This window comes from Xiphophorus hellerii, chromosome 5 (genome assembly GCF_003331165.1).
Source record: "Xiphophorus hellerii strain 12219 chromosome 5, Xiphophorus_hellerii-4.1, whole genome shotgun sequence".
NCBI classification, from domain to species: domain Eukaryota; kingdom Metazoa; phylum Chordata; class Actinopteri; order Cyprinodontiformes; family Poeciliidae; genus Xiphophorus; species Xiphophorus hellerii.
Genome location: NC_045676.1, coordinates 26,769,239 through 26,792,719, shown reverse-complemented (window position 1 = coordinate 26,792,719; position 23,481 = coordinate 26,769,239). Strand labels below are relative to the sequence as shown.

At 39.2% G+C, this 23,481-nt stretch overlaps 1 protein-coding gene across 20 annotated transcripts in view; it reads right to left on the bottom strand.

Moving 5' to 3' along the window:
- cacna1ab (calcium channel, voltage-dependent, P/Q type, alpha 1A subunit, b) overlaps positions 1 to 23,481 on the bottom strand; it is a 135,010-nt gene that overhangs the window by 66,637 nt on the left and 44,892 nt on the right. For all 20 annotated transcript variants that reach the window (XR_004339299.1, XM_032562979.1, XM_032562978.1 and 17 more), the window contains 16 exons: positions 14,779 to 14,870; positions 14,263 to 14,415; positions 12,710 to 12,897; positions 10,540 to 10,643; positions 10,292 to 10,407; positions 10,160 to 10,204; positions 9,722 to 9,814; positions 8,577 to 8,774; positions 7,839 to 7,951; positions 6,173 to 6,285; positions 5,187 to 5,318; positions 5,025 to 5,097; positions 4,453 to 4,573; positions 4,088 to 4,155; positions 3,661 to 3,767; positions 1,620 to 1,773 (listed from right to left, as the gene is read on the bottom strand). Coding sequence is in view for 19 of the 20 variants with exons in the window: in XM_032562979.1 (XP_032418870.1) it covers positions 1,620 to 1,773; positions 3,661 to 3,767; positions 4,088 to 4,155; positions 4,453 to 4,573; positions 5,025 to 5,097; positions 5,187 to 5,318; positions 6,173 to 6,285; positions 7,839 to 7,951; positions 8,577 to 8,774; positions 9,722 to 9,814; positions 10,160 to 10,204; positions 10,292 to 10,407; positions 10,540 to 10,643; positions 12,710 to 12,897; positions 14,263 to 14,415; positions 14,779 to 14,870 (1,870 nt within the window). In the remaining variant the exon portion in view is untranslated. The remainder of the gene's footprint in view (positions 1 to 1,619; positions 1,774 to 3,660; positions 3,768 to 4,087; positions 4,156 to 4,452; positions 4,574 to 5,024; positions 5,098 to 5,186; positions 5,319 to 6,172; positions 6,286 to 7,838; positions 7,952 to 8,576; positions 8,775 to 9,721; positions 9,815 to 10,159; positions 10,205 to 10,291; positions 10,408 to 10,539; positions 10,644 to 12,709; positions 12,898 to 14,262; positions 14,416 to 14,778; positions 14,871 to 23,481) is intronic.

Below are 23,481 nucleotides of genomic sequence, written 5' to 3'. Positions count from 1 at the left end.
ATCATAGAAAGATTTTAACTTGTTGCAGGAGTCACAATAACACACTCTACTGTTAGTGTACCCCAACTAACCATCAGAGGAACCTTGAAGTCACACCTTGTGACGGCCAACAACCCCATGAGTACAACCAGTGTGGCTCTCTTCATCATTAGCAGCATCGGTCCTCTCCCGGCGGTGCCACCACATATGTAGAGCATACCCTCCAAATGCTCTGTCTCTGCTCGTGTGAATGATGGCCTTTAAATTTATATCTATGAACCTGAAGCATAGCGGACGGCGGTCGTTGAGACACGGTGAAAGATGGCAGAGGGTGTTACAAAAGACTGAGATACGTGTAGCTAGATTTGATAGGGTTTTGTAATGCAACCGTTTTCCCTTTGTGCATTCTGTCATGGGTCACCAGAATCATCACATCATGTGGGTGACTTCTTCCCTCCTAGGTTAACTGAATGTCAGACAGCCTCATGCAAACCCAGAGCGGAACAGATTTTAAGCTACAGTAAGTGATAAAGGTATCTAATGAGTCTGCAAGACAACCATTGGGACTGAAAACCGTAACTTGCTGTTTTTGACTGACTGTTGAATATTCAGCCTGTATCACTTCAGCTTGACTAATGATGCCACCATTTGTGCCATCTGGTGTCCAAGTCAAGTCCTTGGAAACAGATTGTTTTTATTGGTCTGTCACTGTGCAAAATTACATCCAGCTCAAAGCATTCGCTCAGGTACTTAACTTCTTTTGTCATTAACTGTGCATTAAGAAAAGTCTTACTCAAACAATCAGTGTGTAACCTTTTGGCGTATCTATTGATCAACTTATTGGACTAATGTGTTATTGGAATAGCCAACACAAGACAACACAGTGTGCTTTCGATAATTTGTAAGGCTTTGAAAAGTTTGTTAAAATTACCATTACATCCTTCACACTAGGCCTTTAAAGACTGCATAACACGTCTAGAATATACAGTGGGTACGGAAAGTATTCAGACCCCTTTAAATTTTTCACTCTTTGCTTCATTGAAGCCATTTGCTAAAATAAGAAAAGTTCATATTATTTCTCATGAATGTACACGCAACTTCCCATGTTGACAGAAAAAAAACAGAGATGTAGAAATCAGAAATGTAAGAGTGAAAAATTTAAAGGGGTCTGAATATTTTCTGTACCGACTGTATAGCAGAGATGCACACTTCAGCAAACAGAGCAGCGTTTTTATATTCCACGTAAACAGTTTAAATTTAAACTGTCATGTTTTCATACAGTTTGCTGAGCCATGTCCAGCTGATCATCTTGCCTCGGATTCATTTCTGACCCGCTCCAATTTTGAGTAGCCTGCCACGTTTGAGTGCGGCTCTCGGGCTTCCTCAGCGTGGCCCACTTTAATAATGCAGCTTCAGGTCGTCCCATATAGCAGCGCAATGACAGTGATTTTTCACAAGCTTAAAGTTATATTACACCCTGGAATTAAAACATCTGTGGAGCCAGCATGACCCAGAATGAACGGTGGCTAAAAACTAGGTCAGAACCAAACATTCCAAGATAAGTTGTTAAAATAAACTCAAAATTTAACTTTAAATCAACAAAAGTTGCAACTGGTGGGAGAAAACGGGGGGGTACTTGCCTCCTCTCCTTCTTCTCCCACCTTCCAGTCATCCTGTTCCAGTTCATTGTAGAGAGCCTCACGACTCGTCATCAAGTTCTGCCGCCGAATCTCGCTGGTTCTCTGTTCCCACACAGACTTATTGGGCTTGGTGTGGTTCTTCTGCTGCTCCTTCCTGTTGTCAGAGATTGGGATGAAGTAAACAAAACAAAAAAATGTTCCGGGGGAATTTAGGAGGAAAACAAAAGTCACAAGAAATTTGAGACAGAAGACATCCAGGGGGATGGTAAATCTGAATTAGAAGATGAGTGTTGTAATGAATAAGGGTGTGAAGAGCGGTAAGATTGAACGTGACGTGCTCGCACGCTGCACAGAACCTGCGCAATAAATGGCTGAAAATGTACTGGAAATCTCAGAGGCTTGAAGAATCACAGTAGAAATATGCCGCATGCGAAAGGTACTGTAGAAAATGTGACCTTAATTCTCAATATAAAACTAATTTCCCAAGGTAAAAATGTGTTAATCTTTCCACAGCAGCAGATTGTGAATGTTTAAGTAGCAAGCTGCTTGAAATCTTGCAGTCAAAGCCTCGGCTAACTAACTACAGGGCCTGAAGAGTCTCCAAAGTGACTTTGAAGGAGGCGGCAGGTTTGTTTGAGCTCCGTTTTGATGTCAGCGTTTCTCTTCTGCAGGGAACAGAGTTTAGACTGTCCGCCTCTCGCTTTTCTATACGCCACAAAGCCCTGAATCTGTTCTTTTCACTCCGCGAACAATTGCCTCATCATATTTTATAGGACGGCGTGTCACTTTGCGCGTGAGGGAGTGTGCTGTGTGTTTGTGAATGCCTGCTGCCAATCACTAATGATGAGAGGCAGCTGCAAAGGACAAGCAGTTCACGTGGTTTATGTCTTTCCTGTGCATGTGCATCCTATTTTAGCAAAAGAGTAAAAGGGACCTTAGCTTTGCGAATGTGAAGGAATTTATTCATATAAAAATCGTAGGATTTTATAAGGAAATGCTTGTAAAAATGTGGACTCGGTGATAAAAGCCCTAAATTCAGTTTCTTGCAAAATATGAATAATAACCAAGATCAATTAAAAAATATTTTTATTTAAAAAGAAAATGCCATCATGCCCAAACTACACAGTACATGCACTCAGTACTTGTGTTGTTTACATGTAAAGGGATCAACCTGCAATGTTGGAGCTGGTGTTTCAAATTTTCTTGAAAATATCTCCTAGATTCTCTATTTGGATCAGTTCTGCAATCAATCACAGGTCAATAAACCTGCTACTGGTATTTCTTTGGTAAAGTGTGCAGGTGGAAACTTCTGCTGAAAAAATGAAAAAAAAAAACAAACAAAAAAAAACAGCTTCTCAGCAAGTGGAAGCAGGAATTTCTGTTTTTAAAGAGTGTTTTTTTTTTTGTTGGTCTGATGTAATTTTCATTATGATTAACAGAAATAAAGGCTTTCAAACATCCATGTGTGTGTAATTAATTTAAATAATGTGTTTCATTTAGCGATAAAGCTCCTGAAATAAATGAGCTTCTCAATAATATTCTAACTTATCGAATGGGTCTGTAAATGAACAGAAGTAAATGCTGAAGAGCACGGATGGACCGATATGAAAGTTTGGGCCAATACCGATATCCAATATTGACATTGCTGTTGTGGCCGATAACCGATGTTGACTGGTATTATATTTATTTCCTGATCTTAGCAGCATCGTCGTGCAATGAATAGTTATCGCAGACCAAACAAACACCACATGGCCAACCCTCTGCCCCTCCAGAAACAAAAACGACAAAAAGATGAAAGTCAATAAGATGAAAGTCAAACTGATACCGATATGTTAAAAATAAACAAAAAACCCCACTAATATCAGCTGATACTCATATGAATGCTGATTGTGTGTCATTAATAGCTTCAGTTTTTTCAATTGAATAACTGAAATAAATTAAATGTCAATATTATTCTAAATTACTTGGGTGCACCTGCATAGCCACTGCATTTTACAAAAACCTTTACACATACTGTATCTGTGTGATTAATTGTACTCACGCAGCAATCGACAGGTTGGCAGCAGACAGAGGGCTGACCTCTGCCACCTCCTTAGCCTTCTGCAGTGCCGTCTTTTGATTGGCTGCCTCCTCCTGCTCTTCTTCGTCCTATCAGAGAAATATTGGTTCAAATTTCAAAACTTTGTTCCAATGAGCAAGACACAAATATACATGACACAACAGAACACATGAACCTGAAGAAATAAATTTGAAATTATTAAATGTGATCACACATTGAGAAGGATTGTTCAAAAATTAACAAATGAAACCAAAACAACGAGTCAGAAGATAATATGTTTTGGTAATTCTGAGTAGGTTTGTCACATTGGCATAAATATGTGATCTACGATGTGAAGAAATTATTTGCGAAGCTGGAAAAAATTAACTCAATAAATCCAAAATAACAGTTTATATGAGGGATTCTGTACCTTAGTCAGTTCCTGGGCATTGGCCAGATTGTCAACAGCGATAGCCAAGAACACGTTCAGCAGCGTGTCTGTGGTGGGAGTTAGGGAAATATTGATGCTGCATTTCAAAAAGCTAGAGATTAAACTAAACTAAAAAAAATATATATATATGTACATATAAATAAAATTAGGTTCCACCAAAGGAGTCCTGTGGTTGCTAAACCAAACCAAAATCAAAATGAAGTTTAAAAGCAGAACATACTATATGTACATATGAGTAAAATTCTCAAAATATTAAAATGATTTATTTTTAAACTGTATAAATGACAAGTTGACTGACACATTTTTAATAAAATAAACATAGCTAGCATATGAGGGCAGGATACAGTTGCCAAAGAGTGTGAGGACGATGAAGAAGATGGAGAAGACCATTCCTTTGTCCTTTACTCCTCCCTGCGACTCAATGCCGTCGTACATCACCATGTTCCAGTCCTCTCCTGTCAGGATCTAAAGAGAAAGGAGGAGAGGAAACTTCATTTCATCAATAACATAAAAATAAAATAAAAAAAAAAACAAAGAAAACTAATCTGCACATAGGCTGACCGAGACAGAGTTTTGTTTGTGTGATTTTGAGTTGAGCCATTCCATTGTAGCTCCAGCTGTACGTTTTAAAGTCGTCATGCTGCTGGAAAGTAAATAGTTTACTATTTTAATGTAAAATCTTAATAAAATGCATTAAACTGTGTGGCTGTTGCATAACAAAATGTTAATTTCAGGGGTTATGGGTACCTTTGGAAGACTTTGTTAATGTTACAGATACGCTGTAGGCAAAAGTAACTCTACGAAGGCATGCGTTGTATTTTCTTTACTTTGAAACCTTTTAAGTTGATCTCCGACTGATTCATACACGTTTCTTACTATATGTAATAAAAGGACGTCATAACTTGCTTTTTCTTACCTGAAACACCGTCATGATTGCTGCTGCAAATGTATCAAAATTGGTAGGAGGAGTTCCTTCTTCAAAGTTGAATCTGAGAGGAAAGTAAGAAGTAATTCCGAATCCAGCAGTAATAATAACTCCCAAAACAGAAGAAGATGTAAAGTTTGCACCGATACTGACAGTCCTCCGAAGAGCTGCATCCCCAACAAAGCAAAGACCACGATGAAGAGGAAGAGGAGGAAGAGCAAGCTGACAATGGACTTCATGGAGTTTAACAGCGAAACCACCAGGTTCCTCAGTGGCGCCCAGTACCTGAGGAAGAGGAAGAGGAAGGTCAGAGTGGTGGAGGGAATTTAGTGTTGAGGAAGCAGAGATGCTAAGGAGTTGTAGAGAGAAAATAAAAAATTTGTCAATAAAAATAGAAGAAGAAATCGAAACGCATGAAGATAACAGTCTAAACAGGATGTTTTTTTCTGTGGTTAAACAAATTTTTGCAGTGTAGCAATTTATGCACAATTTTTGCAAGAAAAAAAAGAAGCTCCGTTAAAGGAACACTCTGCCTTGTAAACATATTCCCATGATATTTTGGCCTTAATCGCATTACCTCTCCAGAAGTTCCTGTGACCTACCTTTTCAACCTGCGTTCTCTTTTTTCTTTGCCCTCTCTGTTTTGTTTTTTTTGTTTTAGTTTTACCATGTCCTAAGTCAAACGCGTTTTACTTCTGATACTTAGAATATATTTAGTCTTCATTTGTCCTCTGTTCTTACTGTCCCTGTGCGACCCTGATATGGGATCATTTGGATTTCAGGACTTAAATCTTCCTGTGACCTTTACCTTAGGGCGATAACAGTTAAAGTTCCAGAGAGAGTAAATTCAAGGTCTGTCCACCTTCATAAAACCGGAACAGCATCTGCTCACGTCCGTTCGAGATTTACTGCCTTTGGATTAGGAGATTTTGGATCTCTAATTTCAAAACGCTACTAACGTTACGGCAACAATCTACGAAGAGAAGAACAGATCAGATCTATTAAGCTTCCTGATACCGCCATTAAGATTTCAGGCGTCTGTCTCAGGTTGCTTGTATATGAGAAGAATTTGACAAGTGTTGAACTGACAAAAGAATTAAAGTGAAATCTAAATAACTAAGGATTTTTACTTTACTTACTTGGTTACTTTGAAGATACGCAACAGCCTGAGAGCTCGCAACACGCTGATTCCAAATGATGTGCCTGGTTTTATGGTGGCCCACACAACCTCAAAGATGCTACCAACAATAACCTGGAAACACGCACACCCACACACACAGAAAAACACAAACAATACATCTCCACTTTGGTTATTTTGGGAATGTAATTGAGCTGAAGTGCAAAATCGTCTCTACTCGTCTAAAGCGCAAATAAATGCAGAGCGTTTCAGATGTGCAGACTCAAACGTCTCTGTTTGCTGCACTTTTCCAAGTGGCCATGGGTGTTTTAAATGCACTAGAAATACAACTTCAGGAAAACAACTAGAGAACAACAGTGTACACACTTAATAAATACTTTATAATCTCAAAGAAAAACCCACCAACCAGGTAACTGAAAAAATGTGCTTTAGTTGAATTCGATCAAAATCTACCAACTTAATTTCTTAGTTTTAGATGTGCTTAAAAATAGCTGCTTAGAAACAATCAAATATTAATTTATTGTTATTTTCTTGCATAGTTTCTAACTGCAACAAATGAGGAGTATTTAGTAAATTACTAGTTGGCAATCCTCCGTGTCTTCTTTGTGGAAATATTTGTTCCCGTATCATTTAGAGGAAGAGAACGAAGGACGCCGAAACGTTTAACCAGCTAGAACACTACTTCCTGTCTTGCCATGCATGTTGACGTATCAAGTTACTAAGTGTGAGAAAATGTGGCCGATCTCGTAAAGTCTTTGAAGTTTCTGAGTTGTCGGGATAAGTGAAATATACAGTAAATGGTAAAATATTTCTTAGGCAATTTAATTGAAAAGTACAGCAACTTGATCCTTAAGCATGGAAAAAAAAGTAAGTAAAACAAGATATGTTACTTTCACAGCGACATTTATGTACTGTTTTATTTACTTGTATAGTAAAGATTAACTGATAAAAATTCACCGCTCTAAGTGGCAACATATTAGTTAAAAAAACTCAGAAAGTAGGGTCAGTTCATGTATAAATACAAAATTAAATTAAATTAAACGCAATGTATTACTTTGTTAAGTTAATAAATGTTCAAGTCACAAAACATTCATTACCTGAATTAACTAGAAGTAGGGTGAATTGATCCTTAAGTGTATAAGTGACAAATAAAACCAGACAGGACACATTACTGTTGCTTTGAGGTTTGATTTTTATCCCACATTTAAGGATCAACTCACCATCTAGCAATAAACCTTCAATGCCCTACAAGCGGTCAAACATTTGTGAACTGAAATGATCTGAAAGTCGGGTCTCGCTGTTTCAGTTCAAGCATCTCTCATTCGGTGGTGAGTGAATCTTAAACGGCGCAGACGGAGCATCTGCATAGAATAGAATGAGATAAAGAAATCTCATTCTTGATTCGTTGCTGTGAGATTTAAGTCGCTGTTGTGTCGCATGTATGCCACCTTAGAGTGGATGTGTTCATTTTCCTTGAAAGAGCCTGGAATTTTAAAAACAAAACTCACAAGCAAGACGGGTAAAATAGGCTACACTGGTGACATGTTTTGAAGCACTGTTTGGAGCTAAATATGAACAAACTTAAACCTGATCCATTCAAAAAAATATGAGCCGTTACACGAAGCGAATGTGTGTGTGCAGGTTTGTGTGCACGTCGGGGCACTCACCACACAGTCGAAGCAGTTAAATGAGGAGTGGAAGTAGGGCTGGATGCCCAGACCGTACATTTTGATCAGCATTTCAGACATGAACAAACCGAGGAAGATGAACTCTGCATAGACTGGAGGAGGGGAGAAGAACAGGAAAAGTGAGGAAGGTGTGATGTTTGTAGAGGAAAGGGAAATAAATGTAGAAAAAGGAGGGGAAAAAGTTGAACAGGGAGTGGAAGTAGCAGCAGACAGAGACAAATGTAAGGAAAACGGAGAGAAAGTGCAAATAAAAGCAGAGGTGAGGCCGAATACAGTCAGAAACGAGCGTGCATGAGTATTTGACAAAGACTAATAGGAGTAGAAGTCAATAGTGGCGTGAGTGGAAGAGTATATGACAGCGTCGTGATAAATGGACTCCACGAGGAACTCCAGCTTCATATGCTAATGGTGTTGGATAGCAGCCAGAGACAACAAGGGGATTCTGCTGAATGCGTCTCGCATGTCAGTACCAACAAAACCGTAGCGCAACTACACAGTAAATAATCTGGATTATTTAACCAGATCAGGCAAACGATGTAAGCAAAAAGTAAGAAAAATCTACAAAAGCACAATGAAAGTGAAAAGTATCTCAAACCACACGTTAAAAACTGAATCACCGCTGAATGTTGCACTGCTGAGAAAAGCAGCTGTGTGCTTTGTGACCAAAGTGTGGCAGCTGAGGAAAAGTTAGCCAGAGCCGAGTGTGCGTTTACTCACAGAGAAAGTCGGAAAGAAGCTCTGGCTGGTTGTAATGCACCACGGCCACACAGATGGTGTTGAGGCCCACCAGGCAGAGCACTGTCCAGTAGAAGGCCTGCGTCTTCACTATCTTCCGGATGAAGAATCGCATCCGTCGCTCTTTTTTACTGTAATTCGTCCCGTCCTTACCGCTCTTTATGCTGGAGCGAGCAAATCCTACGGGCAAGAAGGGCAACTCAGAGGGGCCGGCGTTTGGAAAGTCACACAGTCAACAAACTGACAGCAATAATTTGGGTCATGTAGCGTGTCATCAGGCTTCAGTCATAGTGTCACCATGTTATTTAGTCATGGTGACATTAATAACATTTCACCATGAATGAATGTGAATGAATACTATTCATTCACATTAAAGAAGTTTAAAGTTAAACCTTTATATATTAGCTTTAAATGTCACAGTTTAAAGCTAAATATTTAACTATGCTGTTCTATATATAACTTACAAACTATATATTGAGTTTCAAACTAAATATTTAGCTATAAATAAAGTATAACAGACTAAAAATTTAGCTAGCAAGTTAAATAATTTGGCCTCAAGCTAAGTATTTAGCTTGTTAATTAACTAAACATTGAGCTCCCGACTAAGACAGCTAACCTAGCTAAACTAAGCTAGCTCATGCTAAATATAAAGAGAAGCACTGAACTAAATATTTAGATTAGAGGTAAATATATTTAGTCACACACTAAATATTTATGTTGAGGATAAATATTTACCTTGCTAGCAAACCAAATGTTTAGTTTTCAACTACATATTTAGTTTGAGGTCAAATATTTAGCTCAAAACTCTTTATTTAGCTTGATAGCTAAATATTTACTCTGGAGTTAAATATTTACCTTAGCTTGAAGCAAAATACGTAGCTTCTTAATTGTGTTTTTACTTTGAAACTGTGGCATTTATAAATAGGGCAACCCACAAACTTCATCATCCACAGTTGATGAAATATCAAGTGCACCATTCACAAAAGATAACCAAAAAAAAAAACTACTTTAAACTTTTACGAACGCTTCTTTTCTCCGTCTTTTTAAATTCTGTTAAAACATCTCAACTAAAATGATTAATAACTAAGTTATGAAATGTGTATTACCATTTTTTTCATTTTCCTTACCTACTGCATCTCCTATGTTGTCCTCTCCTTCCTCTTGATTCAACAGCTCTGTTTTGTTATTTCTGGTTTTGATGGTTGGCCTTCGTCTCGAACCTAGGGAGACACAGGAAATGAAGATTGGTTATTCATCCCACTATTTTCTGAAATGCCAGTCTCTCGCGTCTTCTTGCTTGTTACATTTATTCACTTGTTTCCACATTTAAAGTACTAGTCAGAAATCCAATAACACAGTACATTTATTCAGATGCCATCTCTTGGAGACTTTAAATGAAAAGTTACACATCAGAAGCAGTACAAAGAAATCTGTTGCGTTTCAGGGACACATTTTGATGCCGTGGTCACCAAGTTCTCTTATTCTAAATTGCTATAATCTCACAAAACTCTGGAGGTGGAACGCGCAAAAAGACGCAAGGAAAAAAAAAAAAGACAATCAGTTACCATCAAAGTTCCCCGTGCCGTCTTCCTCAGCCAGAATCACCTCCTCTGTAAAAATGAACGAGTGCTAGATGTAAATGCAGCAGCCGGAGCTGTGCGCATCGGAATGAAACGTGTCCATCAGCATGAACTGACCCGCTTTGCAGATCCACTCCAGGTATCCGTTGAGCTCTCGCTCGATCTGCTGCTGCCGCCTCAGCTTGAGGAACTCGCTCCTGTTCTCCACCCGTTCCCTCTCTTTGGCAAATTCGCTGTGGAAACATTTTACGTCACGTTCTTTCTTGCTCCACTCGTTGTGACATCACAACGTGCACAGGAGCAACGCGGAAGGGAAACGTGGAAGCTGTTCGCGGAGCTACAGGCTGAAAGAGTTCGGGCCATACCCTGAAAGCACGCCCAGCACCAGGTTGAGCATGAAGAAGGAGCCGATGATGATGAGGGGGATGTAGTACATCCAGTTCCACATGCTGCCCTCCACGTCGTTGCTCTGCAAGAGAAAAGTCACACGAAGGATTCAGCAACGTGTAATTTCAGGTTTCACATGGGGCATGAAACTTGATGTGTAATCTCAAAGCTTTCTTCCGGAACAAAAATTCCAGTGGCTTTCTTTGGTTTGACATGAGAAGTATGAGGTTTAAATGCATGTGGCCCCGCTCTGCTCCGCTCCTATCAACCACACATTCTCCCTTTACTCCTCCTGCGGTTACAACAAGAAACAAATTGGAGCTGGAAGACGTTAAAAGCTAAACACAAGAGAAAGACACTATTAAGCATATTAAACTGAGAGCTTATTAACAATCATATGTTGCGTTTACTTGGGAAGTTGAGTTGGGTCGGGCAAAACGTCTCTGCTTTGGGTTGGATTTTTTTTTAGGTCTGATCTAACGTAGAGATGGAAAATTTCATGGGCTTCTTATAAATCATCAAATATTTTCAATATTTTCCGTTTTGTTCTCAACTTTTCTTAGGTGCCGTTTGCCAACAAACGTTTTGAGCCAACCGTGCATCATTTTCTACCCACCAGGGGGCGTTTCAATCCAGCTTTTGAACCCGTTTCCTATTTCCCAAAGTTTACCAACAGAAGGTTTCCCTTAACTTCTTCTTTTACTTTTTGAGTGGGGTCTTAGTCTGTCTTATTTTAAAAGAATCGACTCCCTCCGAACTGTAATCAAAACCCTTCGACAAACCGAAATGTAACAAAGTTTGCAGAGCGTAAAAAGCAATAAATTACATTTTACAATAGATGTCAGGTGTGTCGATTTTGCGTATATGTAGTTTTTTTTTTTAAAGGTACAAGCAAACCAGAAAGCAGGTGCTTTCTTTTTATTTAGGAAAAAAAAAAATCACAGTCTTTGTCCAGTTTTGAGTTGCAGCTCATTTTTCACTCTCATTCATTTGTTGCTCATTGTGGACGCAAACACAACGACTTTCGTTTGCCTCCACCACTAAACAGACTCAACTGACAATCCGAAAAATGACCTTAATGGCGATATCATCTTTCCATTTTTTTATTTAAATAAAACTCCCAACATGGATCTGTCACCTGGCCACCGACTGCTGGTGTGTTTGTGTGCATGTGTCAGGTTTATCTTTATCCAGACGGCACAATGCGGGCTGCCACATGGCTATTAAACTTTCATCGGTTTCCTCCTGACTGCATGTGTGAGTGTGGAAGTCAGGCTTCATCCATCAGAAAAGATGTTAAATATAGACAGACCAGAATAGGGACCTGAAGAGAGGGAGGTGAGGCAGGGGGAGAGGGATGGTGTCTAAAAGCAAGAAAAGGGCAGATGAGAAGAGGTCAAGCTGACGAAAACGAGGAAAGATGGGGAAATACATTTTGGATAAAGTCTTTAAGCACGATTTTAATTTACATTTTTGTTTTTCATTTAGACTTAAGAAATTTAAACCAAACTCCTATTTTCCCACATCTTTGAGAGTCCATAAGTGTGCGCCAAATATCTCCAGATTCTATTTTAATAATGCGTATTGTTGTGATGCCACTGCAAATACTGATGAGATCATTTAAGATCTTTTTCAGGAAAAATGTGAAACTCCAGCTCACTCTAGGAGTCAAAATTGTTGTTGTTTTTCCAATTTTCTTTGATTCGTTTTTTATTCAGGATTCTGCACATATAACATGTCTACATTGTCTAAAACTAGTAAATAGTTTGTTTTGAGTGTTTAGGCTTTGATGTTGTTAATTTCCCAAAGTACGTTTTTTTTTTTTTTTTTTAAATCAAACCACAGGAGATGTAGTGGTCAACATTTTTTAAAATACTTTGGCATTTGGGTCAAAGCTAAAAGATTTGAGAAAAAAAAAAATCAGATCACATTTGTTAAGTTTTAGAAAGACATAATAAATCGCTGGTCTATTTTTTTTCCCAGAACAGTAACAAGAAGGTGATTGCAGAATCTTGGAAGTAGTTCAAATAGTAGCGGAGCGGCTGTTTGGAAATGAAATCTTCAGGGCTTGTTTAGAATTTAAGTGCATTTCTTTGTTTAAAGAAAAGCTGAGCTCAGTGTTTATTTTTTTTTTTTTTTTAGACATACATAGTAGAGCATGTCTGTCCATCCTTCCATAGTGATGCACTGGAAGACTGTCAGAATAGCGAACAGGATGTTGTCAAACTGAGTGATGCCGTAGTTTGGTCCAATCCAGCCACTTTCACACGATGAGTCGTTGGGGCACAATCTGGAGGGTAGTTTGGGACCACATGGGCGATCTTCCACTTTCTCCTCTGGGTAAAGAGGGACAAAAGACCAATATTACCTTCAGTTGTTATGAAAATGACATACATATCAAATGCGACTAAAAAGAAATGTAACTTTGTATCTCCACGCCTTGAAATTGGGCCTTTGTCTCTTTAAGAAGCTCCTGCTCTTTCTGAAACTCTGCCTTCAGGAAGTTATTACAACACGGCTCCTCTATGAACCCTTTAACAATGTCTTTACCAGCGTTGCACTGAGAAGTAGCTCCTATATTGAGCTCAGATAACAGTTCCACCAAGTGTTTGCTAATTGCTGCTGGCTAGTCTGAAGGAGCTGATATTACCATTTATTTGGCAACATGGATTATTTAAGTCTGACAAAAATGCTTTTCACAGCACTATATGCACTGTGAAAATGTACTATGTTGTACATTGCCTACAAAAAAGACATTCCTACCACTAACTTTTTCACATTTTCTCATGATGCAAACTCGAGCGTCAACGTATTTCATTGGAATTTTATGTCAGACCGACACAACGTAACACGACTGAGGAGTGCAAACAAAAGCACTTGTCAAAAACTGACTCAATCATTTGTTGAAGACTCTTGTGCTGCATCATTTTTTAGAGCTCATTTCACACAACAATTCCACTGAAAACATACTGAAGTTTGTAGTTGTAAAAAAAAAGAGAAATGGGGGGGAGGGGAGCTTAAGATGTATGAATCAGTTTTGCAAAGAACTAGCAAATCAGGTTCAGAGGAAATCAACCAACTGGTCTATAGGTGTCTTCACATTGGACCAAATATACAGCATTTATATGCTTTTTTGATGATTGGATTGTAATACTCAGAGATGCATAGAAAAGTTCGTATTTATCTTCTGTTGATTTACTGTCCCCTGGTGGCAGGGTTGAAGCTAGGTTTTGTTTGCGTTTTGCCTACAACGTGGCAGAGGGACAGAGTTCCCACTTTTGTTCGAGCCTTGACGTATCTCTGTCCGTAAGTAGCTGTATGCTGTTGTACTAGAATGTTTGGCAGAAAATAATTAAGTTTATCTGCTGTTTATAACGTTTTTGTGTTAGCGCAGCCGCGGTAATGTGTCCCAACCGCCTTCGCAGCGATACGTCGCGAATTTCTAAGTTCATTTGACGAGCTTCGCACTATTTTCTTTTATTTATATGTTTATTTTAGGACCAAATATGTATTTGCGATGTTCAAAATGTTCACGTATATATATTTTTTTTACTGCTAATTTTTCGGTTTTACATAAAAAGCGCAGAACACAATCAACGCCTGAAGTTTAGTTTTTGTTAGCTATCCGTCCAGCGCGAGGACAGAACAATGGCGGATACAATGGCGGACACGGTCACTTCTCATTTCCACTTCATGCTTACTTGTGACGGGGTCAGCGCAGGTTGTATGGAACTTTCCCATGTAGAACTCCAAGCCGATGATGGCGAACATAAGGATAGCCACGAACAGCAGCAGGCCGATCTGAAGCAGGGGGATCATGGCCTTCATTATGGACTTGAGCACCACCTGCAGGCCTGGATGACAGTGGGAAATACTCAGAAGAAGTTTGGAACAAAAACACCAAGAGGAGGTTCAAATAGGTGAAAATCTTTGCAGTGAGGTAAGGCGTATTACTCTACTTTATCAATACTCCAGCGTATCTAGTGCTAAAATCTCTACGTATTGACTGTTGACTAAAGATGGGGAGAAAGCTAAGCCAAGAAAACGTCATAAAAGTGCTTAAATCCATTTATCCTGAGCTATAAAGGTAATAGTTAAGCTAAATGTTGGCAGCTTATGCATAATCAGGTGAACGGAAATGGACATTTCCTTTTTTGGATGTCGGTTAAAAATTTTTTTTTTCTATTAGAAATAAAAATAAATCAGTCACAACTTACTGGGAATTCCAGACACCAGTTTTAGGGGCCGCAGCACTCTGACAGCTCGGAGCGTCCTCAGGTCAAGCTGAGACCCCACAGACGACAGAATTCTGCACAAACACAAGAAAAAAACGAGGGCGGTACTTTGTCAGTGGTTCTGTTGGATCACTGGGTACGGCCGAGCAAAATCAAAGTCTTTAATTTAATTTCAGTCGTCATGAAGACAACATTCCTCGTCTTCATGACGACTGGCATTAATCTTTACAATTCAATTACTTGAACGTTCCAATTCGCTCCTGTTCCAACCTTTCAGGAAAACTCAGGTTCTTGGAAACGGGGAAAACGTGATCTTTAAATAGCACTTCTGTAAAGAGATCTCTTGTGGATGTTTGGCATTAAGTGGAGCAATTTTTTGTTTTTCCAGCTTGCAGGTCACACGTAAAGTTTGAAGATGACAAAACGCCACGTTAGTTTTTCAAAATGTTTGCTTTTTACCATTTCTGATCCGTCTTGTTTTTGATGGTCATACTCACTTAAAATCTATTTTGTTCCATTTTTGCCTTTTTTCCCTCCAGATATGATTTATTTAATTTTACTTTACTAGTGAACACAGGTTTATTTGTGTGGCACATTTCAGCAACAAAGCTCTGAAACGTGCAACATTTCCCATTTCAGCACTTTAAAACAGAAGAAACAACCAATCAGAGCCAAGAGGCGGTTTCTTAGCGCCGTCAATCAAGCTTGTACATGTGCCGCTCACACCTTCTCCCCCTTGCTCTCTGCTACACTACAGTTTATTCCCGATAGAGCCTGAATTGAATGCTAAGCCTAGTTAGCATAGCCACTGATGGAGGCAGATAAACGGTTTTCTTGGAACGGTAAGTTGTTTCTTCACCATTAGCAGATTTAGCAGCACGTACATGTGAATGTGAGTGATTGACAGCGCCACGCCTCTCCGCCTGGCTCTGACTGGTCGTTTCTGACTGGAAGTGGTGCGTTTCTAGGAGGAGGTGGAAGAGCTTCATTTTTTTTAACTTATTTTCTGTATCATACTAAACTGTCACAACATAGTAGCGGTTTTAACAAATATGTAAAAATCTTTTTTTTTAAATAAAGGTTACATAAATGCAACTTTAATGTGACACATACAGTGTATGTCTGTGGATTGCCTGAAGAATCTAGGTACATTTGTGTAGACTTTACACAAATGTAGCTTTAAAAATAAAAGTTTACTGAAGTATTGACTTATGGAGAAGTGCTTATAAACCTATGAAGAACTTTCTACATTTCTATTTCAATAACATTTTGAAAGACATGTACAATTTTCTTTTCACTTTACAACTATGCACATTAAATCCTTATAAAATGAATGAAGGTACACGAACACCGTCGCGGTGTATGTGAATTTCATAAAGGAAGGTTCAAGTGAGTGAAAAGCTTCCTGTTACAGGACAAGACAAATGACTCATTCCATGCATTATTAGACACAGTTTCAAAGTAAATATTTTCTATAATTTAATACGAGACCATTTAACTGTATTTTGTAGTGCAGACTGTTTAAAATGTTGCAATTTTAAACATTAAGACTGCAAATGAAATAAAATAAAACACAAGTTTGAACTCAAGAATAAAATAATTTAAGTGCCACATTTTCAAGATGAAGGCATCTTCATACAAAATAACCAATATTTTGGGGTTTTAAAGAAACCTGGCTTAACTGCATATTCTCCTGTCTTTTAATTTTTTTTTTTTTTTTTTTTTTTACATTTCCCTGTGATTTCCACCCTGACTCTTTCTCCAGCTCTTTTCAGGTTTGTTGCTAATTCCAGTAAGAGGTCATTTATTTAGAGACACAGCATGGCAGCCGAGCCACTCGTTTCCTCAATGGATTTTTAACAGCCACAGTTAAAGGCCATACTGCGAGCCTCAACAGACCAGACCTCAGCAAAATGACCAGACTGCATCGCTCTGACACGACACCACGGTGTTTCATGTTTTCTGAAGCCGCTTCTGTGTTTCTGCGCGCTTGAGAGGGGGAAATTCAAAGACAACTTGGCTCAATCGACATCACTTTCGTTAGATTATTAGTTTTTAAATACTTTCTCTTCCTTTTTACTCGCATTTCAGTGCTTTTTTTAAAATGCCGTATCTCTCAAATTAGGGTCCATGCAAAGCCTACATGTGCAGCAACCGTTCCCTGCTGCCAGACAACTCAATTCTTCAAGAAGCAGTTGTCCCTAGCAACAGCCGAACCAGCCCGCAGTACACGCCCGTGGCCAGTAGATGGAGCAGAGTATGCCAGGGAAAAAAGTAGGAAGAGAAATGTGGACAAAGAACTTCCACAAATAATAATGGAAAATACATACATAAGGAGGAAGTGTGAGAAAAATGTAATGAATGGAAGACTAACACAATGTCTTAGGTATAGTTGAAAGAACACAAAGCAGAGATAACAACGTGTGATGACTTGTGATTGTAAGTATCACCATAGTGATTTCTTTGATTTATTGCGCTCTTTTCTGATTGAAGCTGTCAGGAGTTTGAAGGAGAAATGATTGAACAGGCAGAGAAACATCATTAATCCAAACTACTCCGCTCACAAACAAATGTATTATGTCGACTACTGAATTTCTACATCGGTGACAATGTAATGAATGAACCGGTTGTGCTGCGAGATATGAAAGAGATTTGGTGATTTTGAGAGGTGCAACAGTAACAGCTTGTAAATCTTCGATATGAGACGTAATCAGCAGAAAACCAAACCGCAACCTGACTGCTATTGGTTTGGCAACAACACAAATGTTGGGCAAGAAAACCTACAGAAAATAAAGATACATGTCGCAGTACTCCTTAGTCCTACTTCTGCGTAATAAACTATATGAAAATGGTAATAGATGGACAGCAATAAGATGAATAGAACAAATATTTACTGACTAATGAATAGTCTCTGAACACTTGAGTAATCCACTGGAAATCATTTGATCGGCAATTTGATAAAACCTTGTTCGACAGCAGCTACTCCCTTACACATGCAAAGTGATGTCTTTCTTCTAATTTATCTGGGGGTTTCGGTTTCATCGGTTGATGTAGCCTGTGGTTTCACTTTTCTGTGCTGTGTTTTAATTTAATATTTCTATTATGATTATTTCTATCATTATGTCTCATCTTTTGAAGGACTTTGAGTTACGTTCATGTTTAAAACTTGATTTAAAACAAAAATTCACTGAATTAAATGCGTACAATCAATGGCTGATCACAGCGGCGAGATGAGAATAAATATTTCGAATGCCATTATATATATCTTCTTTGTGTGTTGCTGTTAGAAGACAAAATCGGAGTAAGACAAAAATCAGCAGTCTTACAAAAGTTTTAGAATATATTTATCAGTGTAGGTAAGGTTTCTGAAAGAAGGCCTGTAGTTTTTAGTGTCCCTGTGTATTACTGTCATATTAAATAAAAACAATCGGCTCTTGCTTAAAAGCACAACATAAAATTGTAAATCAAATTTAAAAAAACCAGTGGGTATGTTGTCATGACGGTTTGGTAACACTGTCCATCAATTACACAGTTTTTACACGTCTTCAACAGCTAACAAAAACAAAACGGTATCTTAAACTCTTATTTTGAAAGGCCTCACTTTGTCCATTTTATTAAAATCTAAGGCTTTTTCCTCACTGACCTATGCTACAGTAAGCATGCTGTGGAGACAGATGGCTGAATGTTTCCTCCTGTCAGTAGCTGGCATGTATCTCTCTCTCTTTTGAAGGCGCGCTTCAAAATGGGCTTAAATATAATCATTCGAATGCTTTTGTTTATTTTTGAATATAACAGAGAATATATAAACACAAAATATCACAGAGGAGCTCCGTCCCTTTGAGACTGCGCCGGAGAGTCCTTAATGAAATACCAATTGTGAAGAAAGAAAGGCGGCGTCCCCTTAAGAGACGGAGAGCGTGAAAAAGAGTGAGCAGACTGAAAGGGAGTGATAGTCCTGTGTGTCAAAAGTGTTAGATCCGACTGCTGAGAAGGAGAGACGGCGCGGCTCGTAAGAGAAGCCCAAGCAGGCAAACAGAGAGACTCCAGAGATGAAATAAGGCCGGGTTTTCTCTGCAGTGGGGAAAGGTGTTTGGATGGTGATGACAGAGGCTCACGCTGCATGGAAACACCAAACTGTTAGCCCTGTAAAGCAGCACAAGCCCTGCAGAAACCGCGCTGCAGCGTGCTAACAGTGTGTTGACCATCCATGAGTTTTCCGCATGTGTAAAACGTGCGTTTAAGAGGGGCCACTGTTCAGCAGCGACACTTTTTGACTGGAGGAAATTCAGGTTAGCACCGAGCTAAGGCTGCCCTCGTGAACTATCACATTCAAACTGATTAAATGTTTTGACTAAGTCAGTATTTCTTTTACATAAGGCTGTAAAAATATTTTTTCCAGGTGTTCCACACTGAGAAAATTAAAAATCTTATCATTTTTAATACATGGTTACTGTAATAACCATAAAATAGGCCTTGGATATGAATGTGCTCACCACGGCAACCCTTTAAAGATTAAGCAGGTATAAAAAAAAAAAATGGATGGATGGATAAACTCCAACAAAATAAGACGTTAGTCAATGCTACTGTAAAATGCAAAACAGATGTCATGATAGTGAACCATCTCTAATTTGCTTTTCTTAAAATTAAATGTTACTGCTAAAAATCTCACAACTGTGAAGCTCTCAAATGTCAGAAAGAAAACTGAACAAACATTTCATCCCAGAAACTAAAGGTACCCAACTTGGTCACTTCGACTTTGTTTCCATTATACACTATGCTAATTTGTACGTTTTGTGTTGTGTGTGAGTTTAAGCCTTCTGTGACTTTTTTGCCCACAACATGCCATCGTTGAATTTACAACTTGCCTCTAAAGAACCTAGATAGGTGATGTCTGATGCCCCTACCACATTGTCAAAATAATCAATATCTCAACATAATTGATACTAGAAAAATTACTCATTCAAAGACGCTCATTTACATCAAAATCTACACAAACCGACAAATTTGCATTTGCCCAAGTTGTCAGATTTCCTCCAACAGCAATTCTGCAATAACAGACGCTGGGTGATACATACATCATACGTACATCACATTTTCAGCAACAAGGCAGTTCAAAGTGAAGACTTTCCTTAATACCGACATAAAGTTTGAAATTTTAGCGTCATGACAACCAGAGGTTTGAGGCGAGAGACTGATTTGATTTTGATAACACGATAAGATCAGGTTGAGCTAAGGACATTAAGGTCTATTAATGTAGCCGATGGGAGGTGCATATAGAAATGATTGCATTGATGACACAGTAAGGCCTTTGTGATGCTACTTATTCAAAACACCGAGTACAGCTCTGATCCGCAGCGTCTGAGTTTCTTCTGCAGCCGTCCTGATGAAGACCCACGGCTGATGATGACAATGGAGAGCCCTGATGAAGATCAGAGGTCACATGCTCCCTTCACTTTGGCCAGGCTCTCCTTGTTCACAGCATTGCCATGGCAACCGGCGATTCCTCTCTTTTTGCAGAGTCTCCACGGTTACCGATCTGCTCTCATTCACAAGCGTTGCCTAGGAAACGCAACCCCTGCTCATTGATGGAATCTCGGCATTGGCGCAGCAACGGGCATAGGAAGTGGATCTCCTGGCAATTGATTTTTTTTTTAACCCATCAAAACCCGCTGCATATCCCACCCACAAACACACACCCCCACACACCAACACACACACACACACACACCTCCCTTACTTCGCCCTCTCACACCCTGTTCTGACAGCAGCTCTGGTGCATTCTGGCAAATATACCTTCTGCACACATAAGCACAACTTATCCTTGCTTGCAGACATCAGCCAAGCTGTTTAAGAGCAACGTTAAGCCACACACAGACACACATTCCCACACACACACGTTTGATCAGATATGGCAGAGTTGGATGCAGCAGACAAGAGTTGTTGAGCTTCTGTAAGATCTACGCAAATGTTTCTCTTATACGCACAGATATATAGCATAAATTGTATTTCAGAACTGGAATATTATTCGACCGATCAAACCTCAACACTCATTTTAAAGTTTTCTTCTTTTTTTTCAAATATTGCAAAATCCCAATGATAATACATGACGACAATTACACCAAACAAACATATGAAAAGCACAGGACAGTCATGAAAAAATAACATTATTCTGGGGTTAGTGTCTGAGGACTAGCAAAGGTATGCCTCCATCCAAGTACTCTGCAACAGCACAAAATCTTACCAAGTATTTTTGGTCTATTTTCTAGTGGAAATGTCATAGTACACTTGAAATACCACAAAAATAACTTACAAGTAACTCTTCAGCATGAAATAGGATCTTGTTGAAAGTCAACAATTCCTTAATATTGATGGAAAAAGTATTAGTTATTAGTGAAATAATCTGCCAGTGGAACAAGACATTATAACTTACAATGTGGGAAAAATGTGTCGTACATGTATTTCACTTACAGCTGGTTACTTTTTCCCTCAACATTAAGGAATTATTGACTTAGAACAAGATCCAATATAGTGCTGGAAAGTAATTTATTTATTTTTTGCTTACTAAGACATTTGCACTAGAAACTAGACCAAAAATACTTGGTAAGATTTTGTGTTTTTGCAGTGTGTGCATGTGTGAGTGCCACTGGGTGAATGTGGCTCTATTCAGTACGACTAGAAAGGCGCTATATAAACGTACATATATATTCAGTCCATTTACTATTTATTATTTGTTTGGTAATTTGTTGAGAAGGGAGAAGCTGGCAAAGCCTGAGAACACCATGCCAACTGTAAAGTGCAGAGGTAAAGTATCAGGTTGTCAGAGTGTTTTACGGCAGGATGGACCAGTCCACTGCACACAGAGGACAGCGTCCAGAGGAAAGGACACCTTCTGACACATCGACTCAAGCCTCCAGACAGGAAGGTAACGTCAGACACAAATGGGACTTCCGAATGACGATGACCCTGAGCATACCGCCAAATTAGTTACAAAGCGGCTTAAAAGCAACAAAGTGAATGTTTTAGAGTAGCCACTTGAAAACCCTGGTGCTGTTGAACCCGTGCGAGAGCTAAAACAGTGCGAAAAGCAGGGCGGCCTAAAAACCTGACTGCACCAGTTCTGTCAGGAGGAATGGGACAGAACTCTGAGCAAGTTTTATGACAAGATTGTACCCATAGTTATGGCTACATGTGTTTTTAAACAGTGCACATGAAACATTGAGCTTCAAATGAATGTTATTTTAAATCTTAGAAACGTGAAAACCCCACATTTACTTTTTCTTCGTTCAGATGACAGAAAAGGTTGTGGCTCGGCTACGTGAATCATCACTTAATGCTGCAGAAAACGGCCGTGTTGATCCTAATAGGCGGTGTGTGTGGTTGTGAGTATGGTGTGATTGTGTCTCATCTTTTCACTGTCAGCACTATTAGCAAAAAAAACAGCACAAATGCACCGACAACATGCATGCGCATACATGGGCGATGTGTGCATCATGTGGAAGTTGTGTGGGAGAGCCATGTGTCACCACAGTGTGAGCTCCTGTCCAGTCACCGTCTCCCACTGAGTCCTCGATGTTCGACTCCCTCGCTCGCTCGCTCGCACACGCTTACGCTTCACATGCACGCACAAGGCAGAATTAGACCACAGACGATGGAAATAAAACACACAAGTTAGAGGATTTCAACAGCGTGTTTCGGGATGCAATCAGTAAATAATGGTTGAAATTTAAGGAAAACCTCTGTCACCAACTGAGGAAGTCTCCTTTTGACGAAACCTTTCCCCATAGGTTTTATACTGTAAATACAGTCACAATAAAATGCACTACTTTCAAAAAACTCTTATCAATGGACACTTTGGAGCCTTAATGCTTATTATATACACCGATCAGACATTATGATCATCACAAGTAAGGTTAATGACAGAGCTAACCTCTGCATTATTCCACCTGAGTGGAATATATCAGGCAGCAAATGAACACTTTGTCCTCAAGAGTAATGATTGGAGCAAGTTTGACACGGGCCAAAGAGTGGTTGCTAGATGAGCGGGTCAGAAAAATCACCAAATCTTCACCTCTTGTGGTATTTTCCCAGTCTGCAGTGGTTCATTTCTATCAGCAACAGTTCAAGAAAGAAACGGTAGTGAACCGGTAAGGGGGGAAAGTCAAAGTCAAGGCACTTTATGTTTTCAATTTTGGTCCTCTTTGCTCTGTTGCAAAAGAAAATTGTTCTGGGGCAGTTTGAGGAGCACGACGACTTTGAGGTTTTGACTTGGCCTCCAAATGTCATACATTTCAATCCGGGGAAGCATCTGGGGACGTGAATATAAAACAACGAGCTAAAAACCTAAAAATCTGGGCCGGTATCGATATCCGACCAAGTACATACCACATGCCCAAAACCCCTCCCCTTCTTTTCCTGAAACGCACACACAAACGGCAACAAGGTGTACATAGAGATCGGTTATTAAAATTGTTCGGTCGACACCAATATCAACACCAACATATTGTGCATCGCTAGTTGCTAATATAGTTGTGAACGACACGGCAAACTTGAAGAGTCTGTGGCCTCAACCTGGACATGCCGAGGTAAGTTAGGGATGTTTTAGTAGCAAAAGAGGCGCAGAGTGTTTTCCCTAAATAGTCTAAATAAAATAAAATCAATATTTAATGTGATGATAAACTGCCTTTT